This window comes from Diabrotica virgifera, chromosome 9 (genome assembly GCF_917563875.1).
Source record: "Diabrotica virgifera virgifera chromosome 9, PGI_DIABVI_V3a".
NCBI classification, from domain to species: Eukaryota; Metazoa; Arthropoda; class Insecta; order Coleoptera; family Chrysomelidae; genus Diabrotica; species Diabrotica virgifera.
Window position 1 is genome coordinate 150,036,990 of NC_065451.1, and position 27,024 is coordinate 150,064,013.

At 34.9% G+C, this 27,024-nt stretch overlaps 2 protein-coding genes across 2 annotated transcripts in view; one reads left to right on the forward strand and one right to left on the reverse strand.

Annotated features, from left to right (window-relative positions):
* LOC126892323 (zinc finger protein 665-like) overlaps positions 1–27,024 on the forward strand; it is a 241,185-nt gene that overhangs the window by 48,669 nt on the left and 165,492 nt on the right. The window contains exon 3 of the mRNA XM_050661828.1: positions 5,676–12,152. Within this exon, the coding sequence (XP_050517785.1) occupies positions 5,676–7,156 (1,481 nt within the window). The 3' untranslated portion in view covers positions 7,157–12,152. The remainder of the gene's footprint in view (positions 1–5,675; positions 12,153–27,024) is intronic.
* On the reverse strand, positions 8,825–9,340 carry LOC126891544 (uncharacterized). Its single transcript, XM_050660719.1, has one exon. The coding sequence runs from the start codon at positions 9,338–9,340 to the stop codon at positions 8,825–8,827; it is 516 nt and encodes a 171-aa protein (XP_050516676.1).

A 27,024-nucleotide genomic window follows, 5' to 3' on the forward strand; every position in this document is an offset into this window, starting at 1 on the left:
GACAAAACTCGACGTCGCGAATCGACCCTATAGTAAGACTATCCACATCTACAGCTAAGCAGTTGTCGATCAACTGAACGCTCCCTGCCATAATTTGAAATTTGCTACGGCGCAACGTCTATACCTATTTTGGTTCAGCTGTAAACTGAATGGTTCTTATGGTGTGTTGATGATAGTCATTGGTTCCAATTCTAAAAAAATTCATATTTCTTTATTTCATCATCATGGGCTCTACAAGCCATTGTGGGTCTTGGCCTGTTCTAGAATCAGCTTCCATTTCTTCCTATCCTTCGCTTTGGTTTTCTAATTTTCCATTCGTAAGTCGTCTTCCACCTGGTGCTTTGGGCCTGCCTCATTTCCTCACTCAATCTATTTTCTCTATTTCAGCACCTGGTGTTTTATTATGATTTCATTTTGTTTATTCCAACATTAATTTTTAAACGCTTTTCTTTAGTTCAATCGTTTGGGTCAAATCTTTAAACGTTAATTTGACTGCATTTTCTTCAATGCAAATGAATGAAAATTTGCAGGCATATGTATTCACTAGAACTTTACACGAATAGTCAATAAAAATTTTTATGTTTATTAATTGTTGAAATAAAAAAAAACGGTTTTAATGGAAAATGCTTAAATTCTTTTGTTTTTTACAATGTTGAAACTTGAAAATTTATTGTTTATTTATGAAGCATAACGTATCTATAAAAATTTTTGTCAAAAAGTCAAATTTTTTGCCGATTCCGACTGCTTTTCATGTTTGTACATCGTGTTTATAAACATCGTAAGCGGCGACGATTTTGAATGCTCATCTTTGTTTATAAAAACATCGACGCTTATTCGTGTCAAATTTCAATACGATACGAAACTAAACTTCAACCAAAACGCGAATTCAAAAAATTCGTGTTTTTAACGTAGTCTTAGAAAAGCCACCAGTAGAGACGTTTCGCGCTATGCTTTTTCTCATGAGGATCTTTCAGTGTGTCACAGTTTTTCGATTTCTTTCTAACGCATTAAATTGTATCTGACAGAAAAAAAACGCACGTCGGTGATTACATTTCGTCGGTGACATTTATAACATTTATTCTAGTTGTCAATAGATGGCGCTATAATCGAAAATAAAATAATTTGCGAATTATATAATATATCTACGAATATAATCTGAACAATTTATAAGACTATACAAATCAAAGAAAACACCATTTTATAAATGCAATAAACGCAATTGATTTGTTTTTATGCCAAATTGCAAATAAAATGTGACAACTATCAGATTTAACTAAATTTTCATGTCACTAAAATGTATATTATCACGGACTTACCTTTTTTTCTATCATTTGTATTACGCATTGAAAAATTCTCATGAAAAGAAGCATATAATTAATATTAGAATTCGTAATTTGCGAGAAATCAACAGGGTCTACACCGGGCACTAGTACAGCATTATGTCTGATCTTCGTGGCTCAGTGGAGGATGCACTTCAGATTATGGAAACACCAATAGCAATTATAGAATTTATTTATAAAACCGACACTAGGGTAGTTACCCCGGGAGAACGTTGAGTACTGACTGTGACTTGTACGCGATTTAGTTGAAAACTCTATTTCATGATACATATTGAATTTAGTGAATGAAGTTAAAGGCACCTCTGGCCTGGTTGAAGTGATTCTTGAGAATGATTCTAAAATGTATTATCTCTTGTTGGCAACATAGTCCAGGGTAATAAGGTTTTTTCCATGACACTCGAGCAACCATGGTACTGAAGCGTTTTTTCGACAGGTAATACCTATAAGAGCAAATTGTAACTATTTCGTGCGTAGGATCTGGCGGCCATTTTTATTTATAAACAATTAAGTGTCAAAAATGGCATTTCCCCTTTTTTTTTCTAATCAATGGAAAACAGTGAAACTTCTGGGCCCGGATTACGTACACTCGATACGCATCGTATCCGCCATGTTTTACCATAGCGCCTTATGGGAAAACATGGCGGATACGATTCGTATCGAGTGTTCGTAATCCCTATGCTGGTTTTTGTAGTACAAATATCTTAGAGATTATGGAAAAAGCTTTAAAATGACGTATTACAAAGTTTGATATACTCATTTATTGTTAATATAATTGGGAAAAAAGGTCGGAATTGCAAAAAAAAATAATTTCGCAATATCTATTGTAAAAATTAGTGTACAGCTTTGAAATTTTTGTCATATAGGGGTTCTTTGGTGCTTAATATGTGATAAAAATTTCAAAGCGATTCATTCAATTGTTTAAATTTTATTCAATTTGTTTATCCCAGACAGCATTTTTATGCAATAACATAATTCAGAAAAAATGACGTTAGAACCATTCCACAGGTGTCAAATGAAAGAGCATATTTTCAACTTGTTTTAAAAAAAAATTGAATAAAAAATGCATTTATTAGTAATAAATAATTATGCAAAAATATCGTAAATCTTTCCTTGTAAACTTTTTATTTTGTTATATAAGAAATTATATATATTTATTACAATTTTTTATCAATTATGATATAAATAACATTACTTGGTAGTTGTGCACTTAAAACAGGGTAAAAAAGTTAATTTTTTTGGAAAAAGTTATTCAAAAAGTTTATAAGGAAAGATTTACGATACTTTTGCATAATTATTTATTACTAATAAATGCATTTTTTATTCGCTTTGTTTAAACCAAGTTCAAAATATAGCTCATGCTCTTCCATTTGACACCTGTGGAATGGTTCTAACGTCATGTTTTTCTGACTTATGTTACTGCAAAAAAAATGCTCTCTGAGATAAACAATTCGAATAAAATTTAAACAATTGAATGAATCGCTTTGAAATTTTTATCACATATTAAGCACCAAAGAACCCTCATTTGACAAAAATTTCAAACCTGTACACTAATTTTTACAGCAGTTATTGCGAAAATATTTTTTTTTTCAATTCCGACCTTTTTTCGCAATTATATTAACAATAAATGAGTATATCAAACTTTGTAATAAATGTCATTTTAAAGCTTTTTCCATAATCTCAAAGATATTTGTACTAAAAAAATCATAAGTTTTACTGTTTTCCATTGATTTGAAAAAAAAGGAATAAATGCCATTTTTTGACAGTTAATTGTTTATAAATAAAAATGGCCGCCAGATCCTACGCAGGAAATAGTTACAATTTGTTCCTATAGGTATTACTTGTCGAAAAAAAAGAATGTATGTGTACTTTTGTACGCACGTAAGAAGTTATACTTCTACTATATATTATGTGATTTTTAAGACAATACCAAAAATTTTAAAAAATTAAAGAATAAAACGCACACAAACACATTGAAAAATGCCACAAAGAAAAAATTATTTCTGAACGATAATAATTGTTGGCAAAAATTTTATGTGTGTGTGTGTGTGTGAAAAAATGGCTTGGATGCGAGTCCGTTAGTCACAGATTTTTATTTTATTTTTACCTCAATTTATTAGTTTTGTTATATTTATACGTATTTCACTTAAATGATTATATTTGTTTCTTTCAAGTAGTTTATGAGTAATTTAAATATTTCCATTTTATGACAACTTAGTAGATATTCTATACTAATTGGAAAATGAACTTGTGTTTGTTTGAATGTTTGCAAAAATTTTAAATACGCATTCTCTGAAAAAAAAATTATATAACAAATATACTTACAATCATAAAATGGAAAAAAAAATAAAAAAATAAAAACTTGCATCGGGAATCGAACCCGTGAACCTTAGGCCGCTTTGATTCGTAATCGCAGCCTAGACTCACTCGTCCAATCCCACATTATTTCTCATGTGGAAAAATAGCGTAACTGAACGTTTTACTGTTTGACAGTTGTTTTAAATATATATGTAATTAAATTATGTAGTTTAAATCTTGTGGAAGAAAATATTAAATAACAAAACAGTAAGAAAACAATATATTAGATGAAAATTGGTAGAACTTTTGTTGGTAATCAAATTAAGTATGTAAATCAAAGCATTACATACCTACTAGATAAATAAATCTACGCCAAAATATAATTTAAAAATAAAAATCGGACCTAATTTGGGATTTCTCTCTAAAATCCCCAGTCTTGAGAAAATGTATGTATTCCAACCTAATCTAAATGTTTAATTACAATATGATTATAATAAAAACTACTTACCAAATTAGAATGAGTTTTCCTTGTCCAAAATAGTCCAAAAGTCCAAAAATATAGGTATTTGAAAACTATTTAAAAAGGCAGTATAACTATTAACTAACTTTGTTTCTTTTCACACAAAAACCATAAATAATCAAACTACACTAGGTTCGCTTTCAAGATCAGTAGAAAATAAACAAACCAAGACACGTTAAATGCTACTAGGAACACTTCCGATCATAATTTACAATGTATAAACTTTGGAAATCATGATTTGGAATGTACAATGTATATACATTGTAAATTATGATCCGGTTGTGCTCCTAGTGGCATTTAACGTGTCTTGGTTTGTTTATTTCTATTTCTACTGCATCTTGAAAGCGAACCTAGTGTACAGCTGTGCCACAGCCGCCATTTGGAATAATTTTTGACATGTCATTTGAACATCCAATCAGAACAAAGTTATAATGCGCATGCGCCGGGCTGATAGGTTTTAACATATAAAAATTCACCCTCTATCGCCGGTAAAGAAGTATAACTTCAAAAACGCTTCAGTACCCTGGCTGCTGAAGTGTCACGAACAGGGTATATTTTTGCTCGTTACCCTGGCCTAACATGAATTTTGTCACACAAGAGAACAAAGGTTTATACTTAGTCAGCTAATTTAATGTCCATTGCCAAAATATTGTTTATAAATTGCAACAATTAAACAAATGAAATATCCCGCACATGTTTAAATATGATAACAAATTGGTTCGTGTGATATACGGGGTAATAAAAATATACTGTTAAATATCGGATATGAATAATGAATGTTTGATATTTGACACATTAGAAGAGATGGAAAGACTGCGAAAACTGTAATAGGTATAAATCATGACTTTGATTTAAGAAATGTATGAAGAAATTACAGAAAATGTACAATGTATGTATCAAATGTTGAAATAAATGCAAAAAATGGTCTATCATATACATCATTTTTTTTAAATATGATGACATATTTTAATGTTTGAAAAGTGTGAGACTAAAAAATTAAAAAATATGAAAAAAAAAATATTTTTAAGAAACGCTTTTCTTTAGTTACGTGTGACTAAAATTAAAAATATCTATTATAAAAAAATCAACCAAAAAGAAAAAAATTGTTAGACATATTAAATATACAAAAATCTCACACATTCGTAAAAAAATTCAAAAAATCCAACACATTCGTTAAAGAAAAGTGTGGGGCGCTTCTTCATCGAATAAACGGTTTGAGGATAAATACTTTTTACTTTTCGCGCCCCACGCTTTTCTTTGACGAATGTGTTAGATTTTTTCAATTTTTTAACGAATGTGCGAGATTTTTGTATGTTTAATATGCTTAATCTTATTATTTAAAAATTTAAACAGTTTTTTTTTTCGAATAATCCTTTGAGTTTGATTTTTTTTTACTTTTTGCTTTTTAGTTGATTTTTTATAATAGATATTTTTAATTTTAGTCACTCGTAACTAAAGAAAAGCGTTTCTTAGATTTTTTTTTCATATTTTTTTATTAACAAGTTTTGTTTTTATTTTAGGATTTTCTAAGGAGAATGGAATGGAAATCATGAACACATTACCTGAAATTTCATGCAAAGAAGTACAACAAATAAGTCCAAGCTCAGGAGAAAAAAAGCAATTGTCTCAAAAAGATTGTTTGGAATGTGACACATACAATTGTGAAATTTGTTTTAAGCAGTTTAAACATAAAAGTCGTTTGAAATCACATTTGAGACTGCATTCTGTGGAAACGCCTTACAAGTGCGAAATTTGTTTTAAGCAGTTTAATCAAAAAAGTCATTTGAAAACACATTTGAGACTGCATTCTGGCGAAACGCCTTACAAGTGCGAAATTTGTTTTAAGCAGTTCAGACATAAAATTTCTTTGGATGCCCATACGACAGTTCACACTGGAGAAACGCCTTACAAGTGTGAAATTTGTTTTAAGCAGTTTAACCAAAAAAATAATTTGAAAACACATTTGAGAGTGCATTCTGGGGAAACGCCTTACAATTGCGAAATTTGTTTTAAGCAGTTTAACCAAAAAAGTAATTTGAAAACACATTTGAGACTGCATTCTGGCGAAACGCCTTACAAGTGCGAAATTTGTTTTAAGCAGTTCAGACATAAAATTGCTTTGGATGCCCATACGACAGTTCACACTGCAGAAATGCCTTACAAGTGTGACATTTGTTTTAAGCAGTTTAACCAAAAAATTAATTTGAAAACACATTTGAGACTGCATTCTGGGGAAACGCCTTACAATTGCGAAATTTGTTTTAAGCAGTTCAGACATAAAATTTCTTTGGATGCCCATACGACAGTTCACACTGCTGAAATGCCTTACAAGTGTGACATTTGTTTTAAGCAGTTTAATCAAAAAAGTCATTTGAAAACACATTTGAGACTGCATTCTGGCGAAACGCCTTACAAGTGCGAAATTTGTGTTAAGCAGTTCAGACATAAAATGTCTTTGGATGCCCATACGACAGTTCACACTGGAGAAATGCCTTACAAGTGTGAAATTTGTTTTAAGCAGTTTAACCAAAAAAGTAATTTGAAAAGACATTTGAGGCTGCACTCTGGAGAAACGCCTTACAAGTGCGAAATTTGTTTTACGCAGTTTAACCAAAAAAGTAATTTGAAAACACATTTGAGACTGCATTCTGGCGAAACGCCTTACAAGTGCGAAATTTGTTTTAAGCAGTTCAGACATAAAATTTCTTTGGATGCCCATACGACAGTTCACACTGGAGAAATGCCTTACAAGTGTGAAATTTGTTTTAAGCAGTTTAACCAAAAAATTAATTTGAAAATACATTTGAGACTGCATTCTGGGGAAACGCCTTACAATTGCGAAATTTGTTTTAAGCAGTTTAACCAAAAAAGTAATTTGAAAAGACATTTGACGCTGCACTCTGGAGAAACGCCTTACAAGTGCGAAATTTGTTTTAAGCAGTTTTCTCGAAATGATGTTTTAAAAACTCATTTGAGAGTGCACACTGGAGAAAAACCTTAACAGTGTGAGAATTGTTTTAAACAGTTTATCCAAGCAAGTCATTTCAAAGCACATTTGAGAGTGCACACTAGAGTTGTTCTGAAGCTATTTCCTTGTGGCATTTTTATGATTAATTATTTATATGGGAAATAAGCCACAATTAAAATAAAAAAAAAATAATTTTATTAAATGCACACTAGAGAACAATATAAGTTTGAAATGATAGCTTATCAAAGCAACAGTTGCCTAACCCCAAAAACGAAGTTTTGAGATAGATTCAATCTTTGCATTCGTATTTCCAGTAAGTATATTTGTTAAGGGAGCAAGAAATTATGTAGCGCCATCTAGCCAAATATAGAGGTAGGTTGTGTCGGCCCCTGTTTATCCGAGGATCTAGTGTTGATATATTAATCTCTTCTTCTTCAATTGCCATCTCCGCGACGGAGGTCGGCAATCATCATAACTATTCGGACTTTAGAGACGGCTGCTCTGAAAATTTTATTTGATGTACATCCGTACCATTCCCTCAGGTTGCGCAGCCACGATATTCTGCGTCTCCCTATGCTTCTTTTTCCTTGAATCTTTTCCTGCATAAGTCTAGAAAACGTAGTACCTATTGTCCGTCCCACCTTGACTTTACAGTACAGGTTCTTATGACCAACAGCGATGCCAAGTTTTATCAGAAACAGGTTTGAAGGAAATATACTTTTTTCTATAGGATAACTATAAATAACTTAGGAATTAATATTATTGACATTTTGTGGCTGTCAGGGGTTCTAAAACATTTTTGTTTTGGAAAAATGATTTTATGTGAATAAAATAAAAATAATTTTGTATAAAACATTTATATAATAATGTATTTAAGCGCATAAATATGTTAAACCTTAATAAATACGTAGGTACCTACATAAATAATTAAAATGTATTTAAACTATGTATTTTAGACTTCAAAAGAGCCAAATAAATTATTTACATGAGAGCCAAAATACATGAAAATGGTCATGAAGAAGGGGAGATAAAGGCAAGAATAGCGGAAGGGGAGATAAAGGAAATAAAAAATATGGAGAATTACGCACATTATTGAAATCCAAATACGTATCAAGAAAAACAAAAATAAGAATTTATAAGACTGTTATCAGACCTACAGTAACATACTCATGCGAAACATGGGTGCTCAAAAAGTCAGAAACAGACCTTATAGAAAGATGGGAGAGAAAAATGCAAAGAGCAATATATGGAGGTGTGAAAATAGAAGGTCAGTGGGGAAAAAGAACCAATAAAGAATTGGAAGAACTATATCAAGAGCCAGCGATCACGACGACGATCAAAGCACAGAGAATACGATATTTGGGGCACATCGAGAGAATGGGAAGTAAACGAATGCCAAAAATGGTACTCTCACGAAGACCAATACAAAAGAGGAGGAAAGGCAGGCCAATGAAAAGATGGAAGGACAGTGTGTACGAAGACTTGAAGAAAAGTAACTTTGAGAGATGGAAAGAACTAGCATTGGACAGAAGGAGATGGAGGGAGGTGGTGAAGGACTGTATAAAAAGACTGAAGTATAATTAAATAAAAATTATAAGTGATGTAAGTTATATTAAGTTATTTATTATTTATGTAATCAGAAATGTAAACATTTTAGCCCTAGGCCTACAATGCCTGTTGCGCTTAATAAATAAATAAATTTTAGACTTCTTCTATACTCCCATCTTCCTCACTTTCACTGCCACTGTCGTCATTAAGGTTTATTATAACTGGATCTAAATTGTCCAGTAAATTATCGATATTCCACATCCGTTTTTCTACGCTAATTACGTGTTGCACGTAATTATTCCATTTTTGTGGAGTAACTTGAGAGTACGCTTCATGTATTAGATTTTCTACTTCTTCCTTCTTAAAATTTGTATTGTGTCTTGCCAAAACCCTTTTTATTTCACTCCATACCAGCTCTATCGGATTTAGTTCACATTGATATGGAGGTAATCTTAGCAACTTAACATTCTTACTTTTTGCAATTTTATCTACGATACGCTCATCATACTGCGATTTAAAATGAGCTACATCGTCCAACAGTTCGGATTTTAGGTAATCTTCTTCGAAGTAAATATCCTTTGAACGCAACCACTCCTTTATTTTTTCCTTATTTTCAGAATTGTTTGGAATTTTTTCCAACTTCCTGGAGTGATACGGCGCATTGTCCATTACTATTACCGTTGACTGATAAATATACTGGTATATATCCGTATTTATCAATCAACGCTATTACAGTTTTATCGGGAATATTTGGAAGAAGCTTGGTTTTAAACCAATTTTCGAAAAGAGGTCATTTCGTCATGATAGTCTGCTGTATTTTTCTTTGCTAAAAAGGTTAGTTCGGCTCCATTAATAAAACCATCTTTACCTCCTGCATGCAGTAAAACGAAACGTGGGCCACGTGCAGTAGGGGGTTTCAAGCCTGTAGTGAGACCACGAACAAATGCATCCCTATGTGACGATACGGAAGTGTCCCTCCATTCATAATTGACACTGTGACCAATATTTACCCATGATTCGTCCAAATATACAATGTTGTAGTTTTGTTCCCGAAATGTACGAATTTCTCGCAAATATCGATGGCGCCAAGAAATAATTTCAGGTTTTTCTATCAACATTGACTTTCTGTCCCGTTTGGTGTACACAAACCCCATGTCCTTAATTAGTCTATGCAGTGTAGTTCTAGAAAAATTAGGCAGATGTTCGTCTTTATTTACTACTGCTAATAGAGAATTTATTGTTGGGGGTGTATTCTTACGAAAAAAATCATGCACTATTCCACGAATGCTACTCTTTGTGCTTTCATCGTAAGTTTTATCACGCGATAATGAAGTTAGCTTGTTCTTGGATCGTCTCTTTGCTGGCTGTAATCCAAGTGCCGAGGAATTTTCTTTTCTTACAGAGTAAATTGTTTTTTCAGAAATGCCGGTTTCTGCTGCCACTGTTTGTATTATTTTTGAAAGTGAATCATGTCCTTGATTTACTCGATAATTCACCATGTTGATTAAGATTTGTTTCTCCCCTAATGACAATGCCTTCCCCTGAGGATGTTTCAGAGTACGGTTCTCCATTAATAAATTCAATCGTTATGACACAAAAACCACAATAATAACTATAATCGATATAAACTTCAACGAACTAACTAAAAAATGAACTAACTAACTAACAATTAATGAACTTCAACGGAACAAATGAACTAACTAAAAAATTAACTAACTAAAATTAATTTCAAGTTTAGAATTTATACTAAATTTTAACGAGGGTGTAAACACATTACGATGACAATAATCTGACAATCTATTTTATATTTTTCTTGACATTAGTTCAGAACTGTCTATACTGTCAATATATAAATTAACAACCATAGAACAATATGCACTTTTAATGTTGGATATTATAACATTTTTTACCAAAAAGTTATTACTTACGCATATATAGATTATAAAATATCTGATTACTTTTCGAAAATGACTCACAAAATCAATGAAAAATATTGTTTTACTACAATACCATTGACTGTAACGGGTTAGTTTTAATTTAACATTTTTAGGGCCCTACATTTTTAGGACCCTGGTAATGTTCGATTGAAAATACTTTTGAAGAAAATCGGCATCACCGCGCTAATAACTCCCATAAGGATTGTATTGCCGTATGTTCGTGTACTGTAAAGTCAAGGTGGGACAGACAATAGCTAACCTAACTCTTAGCAGAGCACTATTCTCATTTTGTTAAAATTTGCTCTAGCCTTTTATATTCTGATTTTGATTTCTAGGAAGTAATCACCTGTGAAGTTTATCATTGTTCAATTAATATTAATCTGAAAATGCTCAATGTCTGGCTTAGGCCATTGTTGCTCTGAGGGCGTCAAACATGTTTTAAAAAGTCTCGTCAAGTAGGCAAAATGAAACTACATGAGAGATTAGAGAGTGTTTAGATTCCTTATTTCAGTAACGTCAAACGTTATTTTGCTCATGCACATTGACAGAAAAATAACGGATTACTTTTTAAGCGGATAAAGTATTCCCGTATTTAGGTAAAAATAGGGTTCACGATATTAAGGAATGACATGTTTGTAATATTGCCAGATGCCATATATCTATTCTAAATCATAAAAACGAAAAAAAAGTCATGAGCTGAACCAAAGAAAACTAGAAAAAAAATTTGTAATGATGTATAAAATTGTAATCAAAATTTATTTTTTCTAAAAACGATCAGTTAATAAACAGATAATATATTCCACTTGGCAACCGTATTAGAATAATTCTAAATTACACCACTTTTTGAAAAATCTGACCCTTGACTGAATTTTCTTGTTAAATTTAAATAGGTTATAGCACACAACTACTGTTTTATCAAAAATAATTATCTAGACATAATAATAATAGACTAGATAAGGTGCTCTGTGCATCTAGGTGTAAGGCCAATATCAAGGACGTCATTGGCCAATATTCGCTTTGAATGGTCTAGCCATCTTTGACTGTCACATTCGTGGGATCGCTCGGTAAAAATAGACGGATATACAAAGGTCTTATACACATAGATTTGGCCAGCTCCGAAAAATAGCGTAACGTGGAGCAGTTCGGGTCGGTGGTCTATCTATCTCTCTCTACCGGCGCTCAACTTTCTCTCTCTAGCATATGATGGCTGCCACCTCTGTGTCACTCGTTCCATTACTCCCACCTCTTAGTAGATACGCTGACACTCGTACGACAGAAAAGATAGCTAGACCACCGTACTTGATATTGGCGTTACACCCCGATGCATTGAGTAGCATATCCCTAGCCAAGTCTAATCCTTTAGATGTCTCTGCGGATATACCACCGATCGACTGCCCGCGCGTTACACTATTTTGCTCAGTATGCCATGTCTATTTTTATTATGTCTATGGTTAGCGTAGTGCGTAGTTTCCATCGAGTTAGAATCCCATGGATAAGCTATGAGCATATTAACCTGTGTATTATAAACGACATCATAAGGTATGGTCAAGTATGGTTAACGATCATACAAATATGGCGGTGGAATCAGAGCTGGACCCAATAGGGCTTTTCAACGCTTCTCATTTGTTTCAAGCTTCTGTCATATGTCGTATTGTAACGAAGGAAAACTCTTGATCGGCACCCGTAATAGTAAACAACAAGAGAATGACGTAATCTAATCTTCGCGGCGAGAATCCCGAGAATTCTGGAAGGTAAATCACGTGGGCGTGCTGACAGACAAATGGACCGGAGATATCGAGGTGGGCGCGGATATTTCTGGAATGTTCCATTATAACTTTATCGCATATATAAATACGGCAGATTTGTAAATAGGTTTAGTGTATAATATAAATTCGTCTGTACAGTTATATAAATAAAGTCGTATATAAATACCCGAACGCTCGTTTTTGTTACAGTTGGTGTCGGTGTTCGGTAAAAATACAGTAAACTTAGTGCGATATAAATAAGTGAATTCGGAAAGACTTTAAAAGACTTTTGGACTTTATTCGTCGGGAATAATCGGAGTGCGTTAATTATTCGGTTATTCGGAAAGACTTTTGAACTTTATTCGTCGGGAATAATTGAAGTGCGTTGATTGTTCGGTATTCGGAAAGACTTAAGACATTTCGAAAAGTACGTGTGTGCCGACCAAAGATGTTGCTACAAGAACTGACCATAAAACAGCTCCGTGAACAATTAGAAGAGTACGAATTAGACAGCAGTGGGTGCAAGATAGTCCTACAAGCACGACTCAAGGATGTCCTCACGAAAAATGGAGATGATCCAGAGACGTTCCACTTCCAGTCAGCAGAACAAGCAATCTTATCGAAATTAAAAACTGTTTCTCAAACGGTTGATGAGTCTTCTCAAAAGATCGATGAAACTTCTAGAAAAAGCGACGAGAAATTCGAAAGTGTTGCTAAGAAATTTGACGAGACTTCTCAAATAATTAAAGGCGTTTCTCAAAAGATCGATGAAACGTCTAAGATAAATAATGAGAAATTCGACACCATTTCTCAAAAGATCGATGAAAATAGTAGAAAGAACAACGAGAAATTCGAAGAAGTTTCTAGAACATTCGATAAGATGCAGAAAAGTGTAGACGACAATAAAGAAATGTTAGAAGAGAATATCAAACAACTAGAGACTATGGTAACCAATACGAAAGTCCTACCTTCAGTTAATGCAGTAGTTTTGGCCGTAGAAGAGAAGATCAAAGAATTAGAGAGCATAATAACCGATACAAAAGTGCAACCGTCAGTTCATGCAGTAGCTTTAGATCCTGTAGTGAAAGATGAACTACCGAGAGACGAAATGTCGCATAATATGAGATTCAAATTACCACCATTTGATGGAAAGTCCTCTTGGTCCATATACCTTAGACAATTCGAAGCTATTGCGACCGCCAATCATTGGACCGAACAAGAAAAGGCCGTTTCATTGACTGCTGCTTTACGAGGTGATGCTGCAGATATCTTAAGGTCAATTCCGAAGGGTCAAGAAAAATGTTACCAGACCTTGTTCACTCGTCTAGAAAAACGCTATGGAGATGCTCATCTACAACAAGTATACAAAGCACAACTGCGAAGTAGAAGTCAACGAGCAAGTGAGAATCTGCAAGAATTTGAAGCAGATGGTGCTCGTGTGGTTCGGTTGGCTTATCCGGAGGCGCCAGACAGTATTTTAGAAGAAATTACCGTAGATACCTTCATCAATGGGTTGAAAGAGAGTGAACTACAGAAAGCCTTACGACTAGCAAGACCGAAAGTTTTAGATGAAGCACTTGCTGTTGCATTGGAGCACGAAACGGCTAGTCAAACTTCACGAAGCCATAGAGTAAGAACCATTGAAGAAAGTGACGAACACAACGATGAACCTCTGGAGGAAATGATACGGAGAGTAGTTCGTACCGAGATGCCAAAGAGACGCGAGCCTAGATGTTGGAATTGCGGCGACGTAGGCCACATTCGTCGTAATTGCAAGGAGATCGTACAGCCGTCGGAAAACTAGAGCGGGTCGACACCAAGGGGCAACTGCCGACCTCGAGAACTAAAGCCCCCATAGTAACTGTCAACCTTACGTCCTCCGGTGCAATCCACAACTTATACATCGAAGGTCGTATCAATAATAGATGTAGATCGTTTTTGGTGGATACAGGTGCAACGAGAACTATCGCACGTCCAGACGTAGTACGAGGCCACCATAAGTTATCACCTGCAACAGTAAAGCTTAGAACGGCGACTGGTGAGCTAATTAATACATATGGCGAGGCTAATATGTCAATATCCATTGGCCAGACCACAGCTGAACATCAAGTATTAATTGCCGAGATCTCCGACGAGTTCATATTGGGGATGGACGTACTAAGAAAAGTGGGGGCAATATTGGATGTTCAAAATGGAGTTCTCAGGATCAATGGTGAAGAGTTGCCCTTTCACGACGACAAAGAAGATGCCATCCGCTTACTAACTACATGCGACGTAACCATACCCGGTAATAGTGAGAAAATTCTGATGACCATGCTTGATGGACACTGCCGAGAGGGAAGTTTAAGGATGGTTGAAGATGTGGATAATGTCGAGTTCCTAACGGCGAAAACTTTGGTAAAAGTTCGAGATGTCATCCCTGTAAGAGTTATGAATTTAAGGGAAACTGCTATCAAGTTAAGTAGAGGAGTTTTGATCGGACAGTGTGTCCCCGTGGCTTCAATTTGCTCTATGAATACCAATGAGAAATCATCGAAGTCAAAGTATCCAAAAGACCTTGTCGAGATGATCATTGAAAGATGCCAAGATCTTGATCATAAACGAACGGAAAAAGTGAGGTCTATGCTGATAGAGTATCAAGATGTTTTTGCTATTGATAAGAAGGATAAAGGCAAAGCAAGCATAGTAACGCATAAAATAAATACCGGAGACGCTCAGCCAATCAGACAACGGCCTAGACGACTTCCATTTGCGAAAAGAGATGAAGCCGAAGAGATTATCAAGGATATGGACAAACAAGGGGTAATTGAACCATCGAACGGTCCATGGACATCACCAGTAGTTCTGGTAAAGAAGAAAGATGGTTCAACACGTTTTTGTATCGACTACCGCCAGCTCAATGCGGTAACAAAAAAAGATAGTTACCCTTTGCCCAGAATAGACGATACATTGGATACTCTCTCCGGTTCTCGTTGGTTTTCCACACTCGATTTAAAAAGTGGATATTGGCAAGTAGACATGGAGCCAGCCGATCGGGAGAAAACCGCATTTTCGATAGGATCAGGGCTTTGGCAGTTTACGGCTATGCCGTTTGGTTTATGTAATGCCCCTGCCACATTTGAAAGATTAATGGAGGCAGTTTTAAGAGGTCTAACATGGAAAACATGCCTGGTTTACTTAGATGATGTTATCGTGGTTGGAAGGTCCTTTGATGAACATGCCAAGAATCTAATAGAAGTCTTTCAACGATTGAGGGCAGCGAACTTGAAGTTAAGTCCGAAGAAATGTCACATGTTTCGACGAGAAGTTAAGTACCTAGGACATATTGTATCGAGTAATGGTGTAACAGCTGATCCTGAAAAGATTGAAGCAATTAAAGATTGGCCAGTACCAAAAGATAAACATGAAATTAGAAGTTTCCTTGGCTTATGTACATATTACCGACGATTTGTCAAAGGATTTGCCAATATCTCCAAGCTCCTAACAAAGTTGACGGAGGAGGACAAAGAATATACATGGAGTGAAGAGTGCCAAAAAGCTTTCGAACAACTACAAATGGCTCTGATCAGTGCACCGATATTAAGCTACCCGGGACAGGCAGGAAAATTTGTTTTGGATACCGATGCTAGCAACAGTGCCATAGGAGCTGTTCTCTCCCAAATCCAGGATGGACAGGAAAAAGTCATCGCTTATTTCAGCAAAGTCGTGTCGAAACCAGAAAGAAACTATTGCGTTACCAGAAGAGAACTGCTGGGTGTAGTGAAGACTTGCGAACATTTCCATAAATACTTGTATGGCAGAAAGTTCCTTCTTCGCACCGATCACGCTGCTCTAAAATGGCTCATACAATTCCGTAATCCAGAGGGCCAGATGGCAAGATGGTTAGAACGATTACAAGAATATGATTACGATATAGAACACAGGGCCGGAAGAGTTCATTCAAATGCTGATGCCCTTTCGAGACGACCATGCAGTGCAAATTGTAATCACTGTGCCAAATTAGAGGAACGATTTTGCCCCGTGAGACGAACCACCGTAATTAATGAGCAATGGCAGCCCCAACAGTTACAAGACGCCCAGGAGGATGATCCATGTATAAAAAGAGTATTGGATTGGATGCGGCAAGGTGAGAGACCTAGTTGGCAGAACATTAGTGCATGTAGTCCAGAAGTCAAGGCCTACTGGAGCCAATGGAATTGCCTGGTACTAAAAGATGATCTTCTGTACAGAACCTTTGAGAACGATGATGGTACAGAATCGAAGCTTCAGTTGATTGTACCTAAAAGTAAAGTGTCAGAAGTATTGCGTCAGTTGCATGACGGTGCATCAGGTGGACACTTTGGTATTACGAAGACTGCAAAAGGTTCGAGAACGGTTCTATTGGGTGAACTGTAAAGATGATGTAAGAAGATGGTGCCGGAAATGTGAACTGTGTGCATCCGGTAATGGTCCAGTTGGTAAAAAGAGAGCACCCATGAGACAGTACAATGTTGGCAGTCCTATGGAAAGAGTAGCAATCGACATTGCAGGTCAATTTCCAGAAACCGATGCTGGAAATAAATACATCCTGGTAGCCATGGATTATTTTACGAAATGGACCGAGGCCTATGCATTACCGAATCAAGAAGCTGCTACCGTTGCAGAGGTACTTGTTAGAGAATTCTTTAGCCGATTTGGTGTTCCCTTGGAGATCCACTCCGACCAAGGGCGAAACTTTGAGTCAGCTCTTTTCCAAAACGTTTGTAAATTGATTGGCGCCAATAAGACCAGAACAACACCCCTGCATCCTCAATCAGTTGGAATGGTCGAGAGGATGAACCGAACGATGGGTAAACACTTGTCCAAAGTTGTGTCTGAACATCAGCGAGATTGGGACCAACACATTCATTTATTCCTGATGGCCTACCGCTCGGCCGTAAATGAAACTACAGGTCAATCACCAACCTGCCTGATGTTGGGTCGTGAAGTTCGTTTGCCCTGCGACCTAGAGTTTGGCTGCAGACCTTCCGAGGAACATGTTGCAGGCGAAGAATACGTCGACCGCCTGAAGTTACGAATGAACAACATTCATGACTTTGCCCGACAACACATCCAGATTGCCAGTGACAGAATGAAAGATCAATATGATTCTCGCTGCAAGAATGAAAGCTTCGAAGTAGGTGATCTTGTCTGGCTTTATAATCCCCAACGTCGTCGAGGCTTGTGTCCTAAACTGCAAAGACAATGGGAAGGTCCGTATGAAGTTAAGAAGAAAATAAATGACGTAATATACAGAATTAAGAAGTTGCCAAACGGTAAACCAAAAGTTATTCACATAAATCGTCTTGCACCATATGCTGGCTCAAATGAAACAGAAGAGGCCCGAGTCCTCCAACAGGAGATGAAAGACGCCGCACAGCCAAGTTTTAATCAATTTATGTCAAATTACGCAGCGAGAAAGAGTGCTAGATTCGGCGTGACCACAGAAGTTCAGCAAGATCTGTTTGGTGTTCCAGAAAACGTCTCTCTAGCCCACTGTGTTGCCCAAGACCTCGAGATGACTAAAGGAATCTCGTCCGTATTCAATAGAAAGTTCGGCCGCCTGGACGAGTTAAGAAACCAACAACCTAAAATTGGAAGAGTACTGCGATTGGAAGATGGTCCTCGATCTTTGCTGTATATGGTGACCAGGAAGTCTTATACGGACACGCCAAGCTACGAGAACATATGGCGTGCTCTAACTAATTTGAAGAAAATCGTGTGTAATTATGACATCAAAGATTTGGCTTTACCAAAAATAGGCCATGCAGTAGAAAATCTGGATTGGAAGATTGTGAGAAGCATGCTTGAAGTGGTCTTCAGAGAAACTGGCGTACAAATCACTGTGTGTTGCATGAACCCGAAGATGTCGTACCCTTCAAAGACAGTAGACTGTTATTTCTTCTTGAAGGGTGTATGCAGAGCTGGAGAGTTGTGTAGATTCCGCCATCCTGGGCCTTCATGTAGAGTTGCTGATCGGGACGCTCAGATCTTAAGAGGGGAGCAGTGTAACGAAAGAAAACTCTTGATCGGCGCCCGTAATAGTAAACAACAAGATAATGACGTAATCTAATCTTCGCGGCGAGAATCCCGAGAATTCTGGAAGGTAAATCACGTGGGCGTGCTGACAGACAAATGGACCGGAGATATCGAGATGGGCGCGGATATTTCTGGAATGTTCCATTATAACTTTATCGCATATATAAATACGGCAGATTTGTAAATAGGTTTAGTGTATAATATAAATTCGTCTGTACAGTTATATAAATAAAGTCGTATATAAATACCCGAACGCTCGTTTTTGTATATATATTTATTAATATTATACACGGATTATACGACATATGACGAAAGCTCGAAATAAATGAGAAGCGTTGAAAAGCCCTATAATATTAAAACTACTATAGAAATCAATCACTATCTCGACAATAGCTGGAGCAACAAAAGTCTGCTTTGACTATACATTATTATTCACTTGGTGCATATAATTTTGTAAGAAGAATTTTTGGGATTTTAACTCGATGGTAGTTTCTGAAAGGATTCAAAAACGATTTTAAGTAAAAAGGTTATCCCTTATTTATTACTCAATGCTCATGACCATTATAACGTTTTACGTTTAACGTACATCAAAAATAGTCCATTCTTTCACGGTTTTTGCTCTAAATTTTAAAGAACCGCTTGGGTTGACATGAAATTTGGCACACATATAGCTTACATGTCAAAGAAAAAAAGTGATATTGTGCCGATGTATGCTTTTGCCCTGGGGGTGACTTTCACTCCCTCTTGGGGGTGAAAAAATATATGTCCAAAATAAGTCCGGAAATAGGTAAACTGACTAATTTTAAGTAACTTTTGTTCTATAGATCTTTTTCGCCAAGTCAACACTTTGCGAGTTATTTGCGAGTGAATATGTTCATTTTTTAACAAAATAACCACATTTTTAGACGGTTTTTCGCAAATAACTCAAAAAGTAAGTATTTTGTCGAGAAAAACGTTCTTAGCAAAAATATAGCTTATAAAAAAGTAAAAAAAATGGTGTACGCGTTAGGTCTCTGGATCTCGTAGAACCAGAGTTATAGCCAGTGAAAAATAGATTCATATTCACCAAATTTCAAATAGAATATTTCGACGTGAGATATCCAAAAAATTAAGCACTTTTTGGGGAAAACCCATTATAACTTTTTTAAAGTGTTTAAAAAAAGCTTTATTTCTGTTTTTACAAAAAGTTTCTAGCAATAAATTTAAGCAAGTTACGCTGAAATAAAAGTTGGCCCCTTTTGTTTTTGCAAAAAAAATCGGGAAGACCACCCCCTAATTAGCAACTTACATGAAATTAATCGTTACCGCTCCACAAATTATTTTACTTATGTTGTGTTTATATGACCTGTAAGTTTCATCGATTCAAAGTACTTATTTTTGAAAAAATTTGGTTTCAAAGTAAAATTTTTAAAAATTTAAATTTTGAAAAATAAGCTTTTTTTCAAAATAACTTAAAAATTGTTAGAGGTACCAAAAATCTCGAAAAACAAAAAAAGTTAGATTTGCTTTTCTGAATATCATGCATTTTTTGTTTTTCTGTTAGACAAAAATTGATTAAGATTTGGTGTTTTTAAATTTGCATACAATCGTGATCAGTGACTCGTTCAACCCCTTTTAACTACAGCCCTTTCAATAATAAGGACTTTGAACCGATGAAACTTACAGATCATATAAACAATATATACACGAGTCAAGAAACTTGTGAAGTCGTAACGATTAAGTTCATTTAAGATACTAATTAGGGGGTGATTTTCTCGATTTTTTTACCAAAACCACAAGGGACTAACTTTATTTTGAGCGTAACTTGTTTAATTTTGATGCTAGAAATTTTTTTTATAAAACAAAAATTAAGCTTTTTTTAAACACTTTAAATAAGTTTTCCCCGAAATGTGCTTCATTTTTGGTTATTTCACGTTAAAGTATCCCATTTGGAATTTGACGAATATGAACCTATTTTTCATTAGCTATAGCTCTGCTTCTACTAGGTGTAGAGACGTGATATGTACACCATTTTTTAGCATTTTTTACAAGCTATATTTTTGCTAAGAATGTTTTTTCGACAAAATATTTACTATTTGAGTTATTTGCGAAAAACCGTCTAAAAGCTTGGTTATTTTGTTGAAAAAATGAACATATTCACTGCCAAATAACTCGAAAAGTATTGACTTAGTGAAAAAACTCTATAGAACAAAAGTTACTTAAAATTAGACAGTTTATCCATTTCCTGACTTTCTTTGGACGAATATTTTTTTCACCCCCAAGACGGGGTGAAAAGCACCCCCAGGGCAAAAGCACATATCGGCACAATATCACTTATTTTCTTTGACTTGTTAGCTATGTGTTTGCCAAATTTCATGTCAATCCAAGCGATTCTTTAAAATTTAGAGATTTTGCAATATTTTACCGGTAAAGAACGGACTAAAAGTAGAGGGCCTAATAACTCTCTATTGCATAGTGGAGAAAACCTTTACAAGTGTGAACATTGTTATATTCAGTCTTACTAATTAATTTTCTTTGTACAGTAATTTTCTTATGTAATAAATACATTATACTAGGTGTTAATAAATAATGATTGAATTGCGAAAGATTTATTTTATTTATCTCCGTTTATTCTTAATAGACTATATTATGAGCACGTGTGATTGGTTGTACCATGATACTATAAATAACGAGATAGTATCTTCCCGTAGCGCAAATACGTCCGAGTTCGCTCATGATGACGTAACTGGAGACCGGAAGTTGCATTTGAATTCTTGTTAACGTTAAATGGGATTTGTATGCATTCTGTGATGAAATTATTCAATTAGCAAAATAACATTAAGCTTCAATGTATTCGAAAAAAAAATTTGGTGAGGAGATTCCTGTCAAAATAACTGTCGAAGATAAAATATAAAATACACTTAGCTTACAACCGCGAACAATTCAAACTAATCGGACATTACGAATGATTACGAACCATTACGAAGGTGCGGGTCTCCACTTACGTCACGAATTCCGGATGTGCAATGTATTATCTTGTTATTTATAGTATCACGAGTTGTACAGTAATTTCCAACTACTTATACTCTGTCAAAATGAAATTAACTAAAAAAATAATTACTAAATTTACTACATAGACAGTTATGTCTGAAAATAGCGAATTGACTATAATAGTTCTGCAATTAAGAATTTACAAAACAGTCACGAGACCAATAATGACATACGCGGCAACAACACGACCGGATACAGAAAGGACAAAAAGAATGCTAGGAAACAGCAGAGATGAAAACACTTCGAAAAATCGAAGTGCAGATATACGACGGAAGTGCAACGTGGACAATATTAAGTTTGTTCCTACAGAAGTTTCAAACTGTCACCGACTGTCAGACGCATGCGCAATATTAATTTCGCCGTTCCAACAAGATTTTCTCTGATTACTAGTCAACAAAGTACACTGTTCCATGAAATATTTAATCAGTTTGAGATTAGGTTTCTGACAGTTTGAAAAGTTTCCGAACTTTTTCAAACTGGTAATCACGGACATGCGCAATTAGTCTAATTTTGATTCACTCACATGCTCACACTTCACACTAAATAACTATTTATATCAAATAGGTACCTTTACCTTTGTTTTGGTTGTTTTGTTGATTTAAGTACATATTTATTGTATTTTAGTGTTTTATACTTTTTTATAATTTATGAAACAATGATTGACAGTGAATATTCGTCATTATCCTCTATGAGCGATTCCAGTGATGACTTAGAAGAAATTTTATTGGAAGATAGAATTCGTCCTAAAAATAGTTGAATGTTTTCGTTTTCCAGAATGCTTACTTCTTCTTTCTTTTCTTTTCTCTGGGCACTGCTCTTAGGCAACTTGCCAGCTCGGTAGAATATTGTTCCAACAAAAATCACAAACTAGTTCGCGGCTGGTTGAATTCGCACATGCGTATTGTGCAGCAGTCAGAAACTGTCATGAACTAGTTTGTGATTATTTGTAGGAACAAACCTATAACAACTGGATGAAAAACAGAAAAGTAGAATGGAACGACCACATAAGCCGAATGACAACTAATAGAGTAGTAACGACAGCGAGAGACTGTTCCCCAATAGGAAGACGATCCAGGCCCGGCCCTAGAGATTTTGCCGCCCTGGGCAAGATCAACAACCGCCGCCTCCCCCTTCCCTTGGTAGACCCAAAAACAAAAATTTCACCATCGCTCTAAGTTTTCTGAAAGCTATCACTTAATCTGTTAAAGGTTGTGTCTATAATTTTTAAATAAAAGTAAACTTCGTGTCTCTATATCTATGTACGTCTATACTTTTATCTTCAGCCTTATAGCCAAATTGTCTTTTCCCTTTCGTCTTTCTTGCAATTGCTGTGCCTCCGATTTTCATATTCTCAATTTATAACTTTGATACTGGCTCTTTTGCGGCTGTCAAATAGCCCAGGAATTTTAAATCACTTCTGAGAGACTTAAAATGGATTTCCGTTTTTTAAATAAACTTACAACTTGATACACTCGCATATCAATACTCTGCAGTGATTGTGCAGTGCTGACTACGTTGATGTGAAGTAAAATGTCATGCCATATTACCACAGAGCAAAGTAAAGTAAAATCACGGATTTGATTTGCCAAACAGCTTGCCTCATGAGCAACCATTTTATCGTTGTTTTTATGGACAGTGATTTCTACAAGAGCATTGTAGATTTCTTCAATTTTGTATCTAATGGGAGTAAATTACATCAATTCTACATTCCCATCTAGTTTCGAACAAAGGTTAGAAATATGATTTTTCAGTATAGCCCCACGATGAATAGATGCTGATAAAAAGTTGTAAATTTTTTCAGTAAAGAAAAGAGAGAAACTGCAAACTGTGAGGCTTTAGCAGCATCATTTATGACTAAGTTGAGTGAATGGCTAGAATATGGGACAAAAAATTCTCTAGGATTCATTTTCAAAATTCTGTTTTGAACTCCGAAGTTCTTCCCCTTCATGTATGCCCCATTATCATACATCATACCCTTGTCCTCTCATATATTCCAAAGGTATTCACAGTTCATTCAGTTTTTTCAAAATAACTTCTGTAAGTCCCAAGCCAGTGGTTTTCAGAACAGGCACAAATCCAAGAAAATGTGCTTTAATTTTAACACTTTTTGAATAAATCTACATAAATCTACAAAACTTATAACAGTAGTTATCTTTTTCACTCCAGCAATATTAGGTGTATAATCTAAAATTATGCTATAATACTTTTATCATCATCATCGTCATCCAACCAATTCACGTCCACTGCTGGACATAGGTCTCCCCCAATTGTTCCACACCTCACGGTTTTGTGCTGATTGTTGCCAGTTTTTACTAATCCGCCTGATATCATCTGTCCATCGTGTAATACTTTGCTGATTTCAAAAAGTTTAAAATTTTATGTTTGATTTGTTCATGGAGAAGCTGAATAATTACGTTTTGGATACGTTTTCCCAAGTAGTGATGCTGCTTGTTACTACCATTCGTTGTTCTCCTGATGTGCTTTTGTAAAACAGAATCAAATTTTCCAAAGAGCACAACAAGCTTTAAAAATTACCATGGTTGTGATTAAAAAGTTTATCAGAATCGCCCCTCAATGGAAGACACTGTTGTGCTAAGAACTTTATTATTGATACAAGTCGTTCTATTACATTTTAGAACTTTTTGGGTTTCTTCGTCTATGGATTTGCCCGTCTAGTCTAATAAAATTGCTAGTTCTACCCACTGTCGCTGTGACTGTAGATGAGCTGGAGACTTGGCGTGATCTGGCTTAGCGAGTAGTTTTGATCCCACTATTCTTATATGATGAAGAAGAAGGCGGTGTTGTCGATTTCCGGTCGAATGAACAATTATTTTTATTGTTTTCCTTTTTTAATTCTCGTTTTTACTGAGACATTTTTGCCGCTCTTGTTTATAATGTTGATTTTTTATAATATTAAAAACATAATTTATTATTTCTTCAATTTCAAAAATTGGCTTTTCAAAAATTTGCCGCCCCTAAATTTGCCGCCCTGGGCAGCCGCCCAGCTCACCCACCCCTGGGGCCGGGCCTGAGACGATCAGTGGGAAGACCACGAAAAAGATGGAATGACAACTTACTGGAGACACTGTAACGATCCGAAATAAGTATACCTTTAATTTAATAATATTTATTTCTCTTTTAATTCACACCGATTACTTGCATGACGTAATCATAATAATAAGTGGTCACCGCGAGAAAACTTTTTAAATTCAATTTTCAAACAAATTCCATAACGAAAGTCATATTTCTGATCATCCACCGACTAACTGTCACTATCTAAAAAATCATTTTAAAATTTACTTGTGCATACAATCTGGTTTCACACAATAATTTTGGTAAGTGTTCATTAAATATTTCCTTTCCTTTCGGTTTAATAATGGCTGTCCATCGAAAAAAGAAAACGTTTGTCTTACGGTATAAATTGTTACAGGTTTTGGAATGTGAAAAAGTCACAAAAAGTCCTGACTTTTTGGCCAGATTTTGCGAGGTAGCGTATATTGTTAGGACGCTCTCGTTTTGATATGCCGTTAATTTGAGACCAATTCAATTTGAGACCGTCTAGTTTGAGGCCTGTACGAATAAAGTCAACCATATTTTGATTAAAAAAACCAATACAGAAGTAAAAACTTCGAGATGTATTCTGGTATAAAATCGTTTATTTAAAAACTATAAAATGTCATCGATTGCAGAACGTTTTCGTTCTAAACAGAACATCTTCAGTGCCTAGAATGAAGTATTTCCACGTTAGATTAAAGCAAAAGGTTAAAAAAGTGACTGTTAAAATGAAAAATGTGGGAATACTTACATCCTGCCGAGTATTTTGAAACTAGCACACCGTAATAGCTATTTGTATAACAAGGGAGGAAAGTGCTACTTTTCCTCCCGAGAATGAAGTTTACTGCCCGACGCGTAGCGGAGGGCAGTAATCATTCAAGGGAGGAAAAGGCACTTTACTCCCATGTTATACATATGGTTTTTCCACCTTCCTCAAATAACAAGTCATTTTTTCATTTTTACTTAATTTATTTATGTAACTAACCAACAAAATTTATTAGAACTAAAACTAACAAGTAGGTACAATATAACTGTCAACTGTCAAATATGAGTCAAATTATTAGTGTAAACATTGTTAAATCAGAATAACAATTTACTGTTTTTTACCATTCTGCAAAATACAGAGTGTTTTTAAATAAACGTTAAAATGTATAGATACTTACGTAATAGAAAATAGATATTGTACAGGGCGTCAATAAGTTATATTTCATAAATGAAATACCATGACGTCACTTTTACTTTTCCTCCCTAGGGAGGAAAAATTTTTTCCTCCCTAGGGAGGAAAAGTACAACTTTACTCCCTACAATCAGGTCCGGAAAAGTATACTTTCGGTAGAGGTAGGTGGAAAATAGTGTTAACATCATCATATATGGTTTACATAATGTAATATGTTAAAATGTTATGACTACAAGTCGATGTTAATGGATAAAGTGGAACACATGCTAAAAGGGTGCCATGGTTCCCTGCTCGAAGATACTAGGTACTTGCCAATTCAATGGGCACAGACCAACTGAGAAATTATGAAGTGGATATACAATTTGACAAGGGTGACATGACATGACAAGATAAAGCCAATTTTTGGTTAAAGTTTCATTTGATTTTGGATTTTTTAATAAAATGCGAAGGTTTGTCTGCAAAAATAATTTAAATTATTTGAATAATAAAATCTACTGTAAAGTTTAAATTAGCAACTCTCTATTCCAGAATAACTTATAAATTCATTAAATTAAATGCATATATATTACGTGGTTTAAGTTATGACGTCATCGGATGTGAAATGACGAGATGAAAGTTGAGTTTGTTGAAACAAGAAATACACTACATAATAAGATAATTAGACTTGCGTGGAAAATCAAAGCTAAACAAGCCGAGAAAGCAGAATTTAAGAGTGTTTTTATGTGGTGAAATGTTGGTTGCCTAACAAGGCAAGCAGACAACAGGTTGAAGGTAAATGGTAGATATTGCGAGAAAACAGTATATATACAAAAGGTGGCTATTTATTGTGTTAAATTTATTATTATACTATTGTAATGAATAATTATGTCTGTTAAAAGTTGGAAAATAGTTGTTAACAAAATTAAATAACTAAAGATTACTGTTAGTGAGGTAGATATATGTGTGAAGGTTATGATTGTATATAGTATTGTGAAATGAATGAGAGTATGTAATAATATAATAAAATTAAACTATGTGACATAAAGTCTAATTCATCTTTATGTAGTTTTGAAAGGACTGAATGAATTGGAAGTAATGTATCTTGATAGTCTACCAACGTGGAATAATGAATAAAATAATTAGAATGAGAGCTACCAATATAGGTCAAATTGTGGGTTGGTGTCAGTATGTAAAGAAGAATCTAAATTGAATGAGTATATGAAATAGAAAAGTATGAGAATGATTTCTATTGGTGATAGTGGAGTGAACAGACTGAAATAAATGAAATATATTTAACTGCACAAACTTTATGAACGTATGTGATTGTAACTGAAATCAAACAAAAGAAAAATGTGAAAAAATTTTTATTTTAAA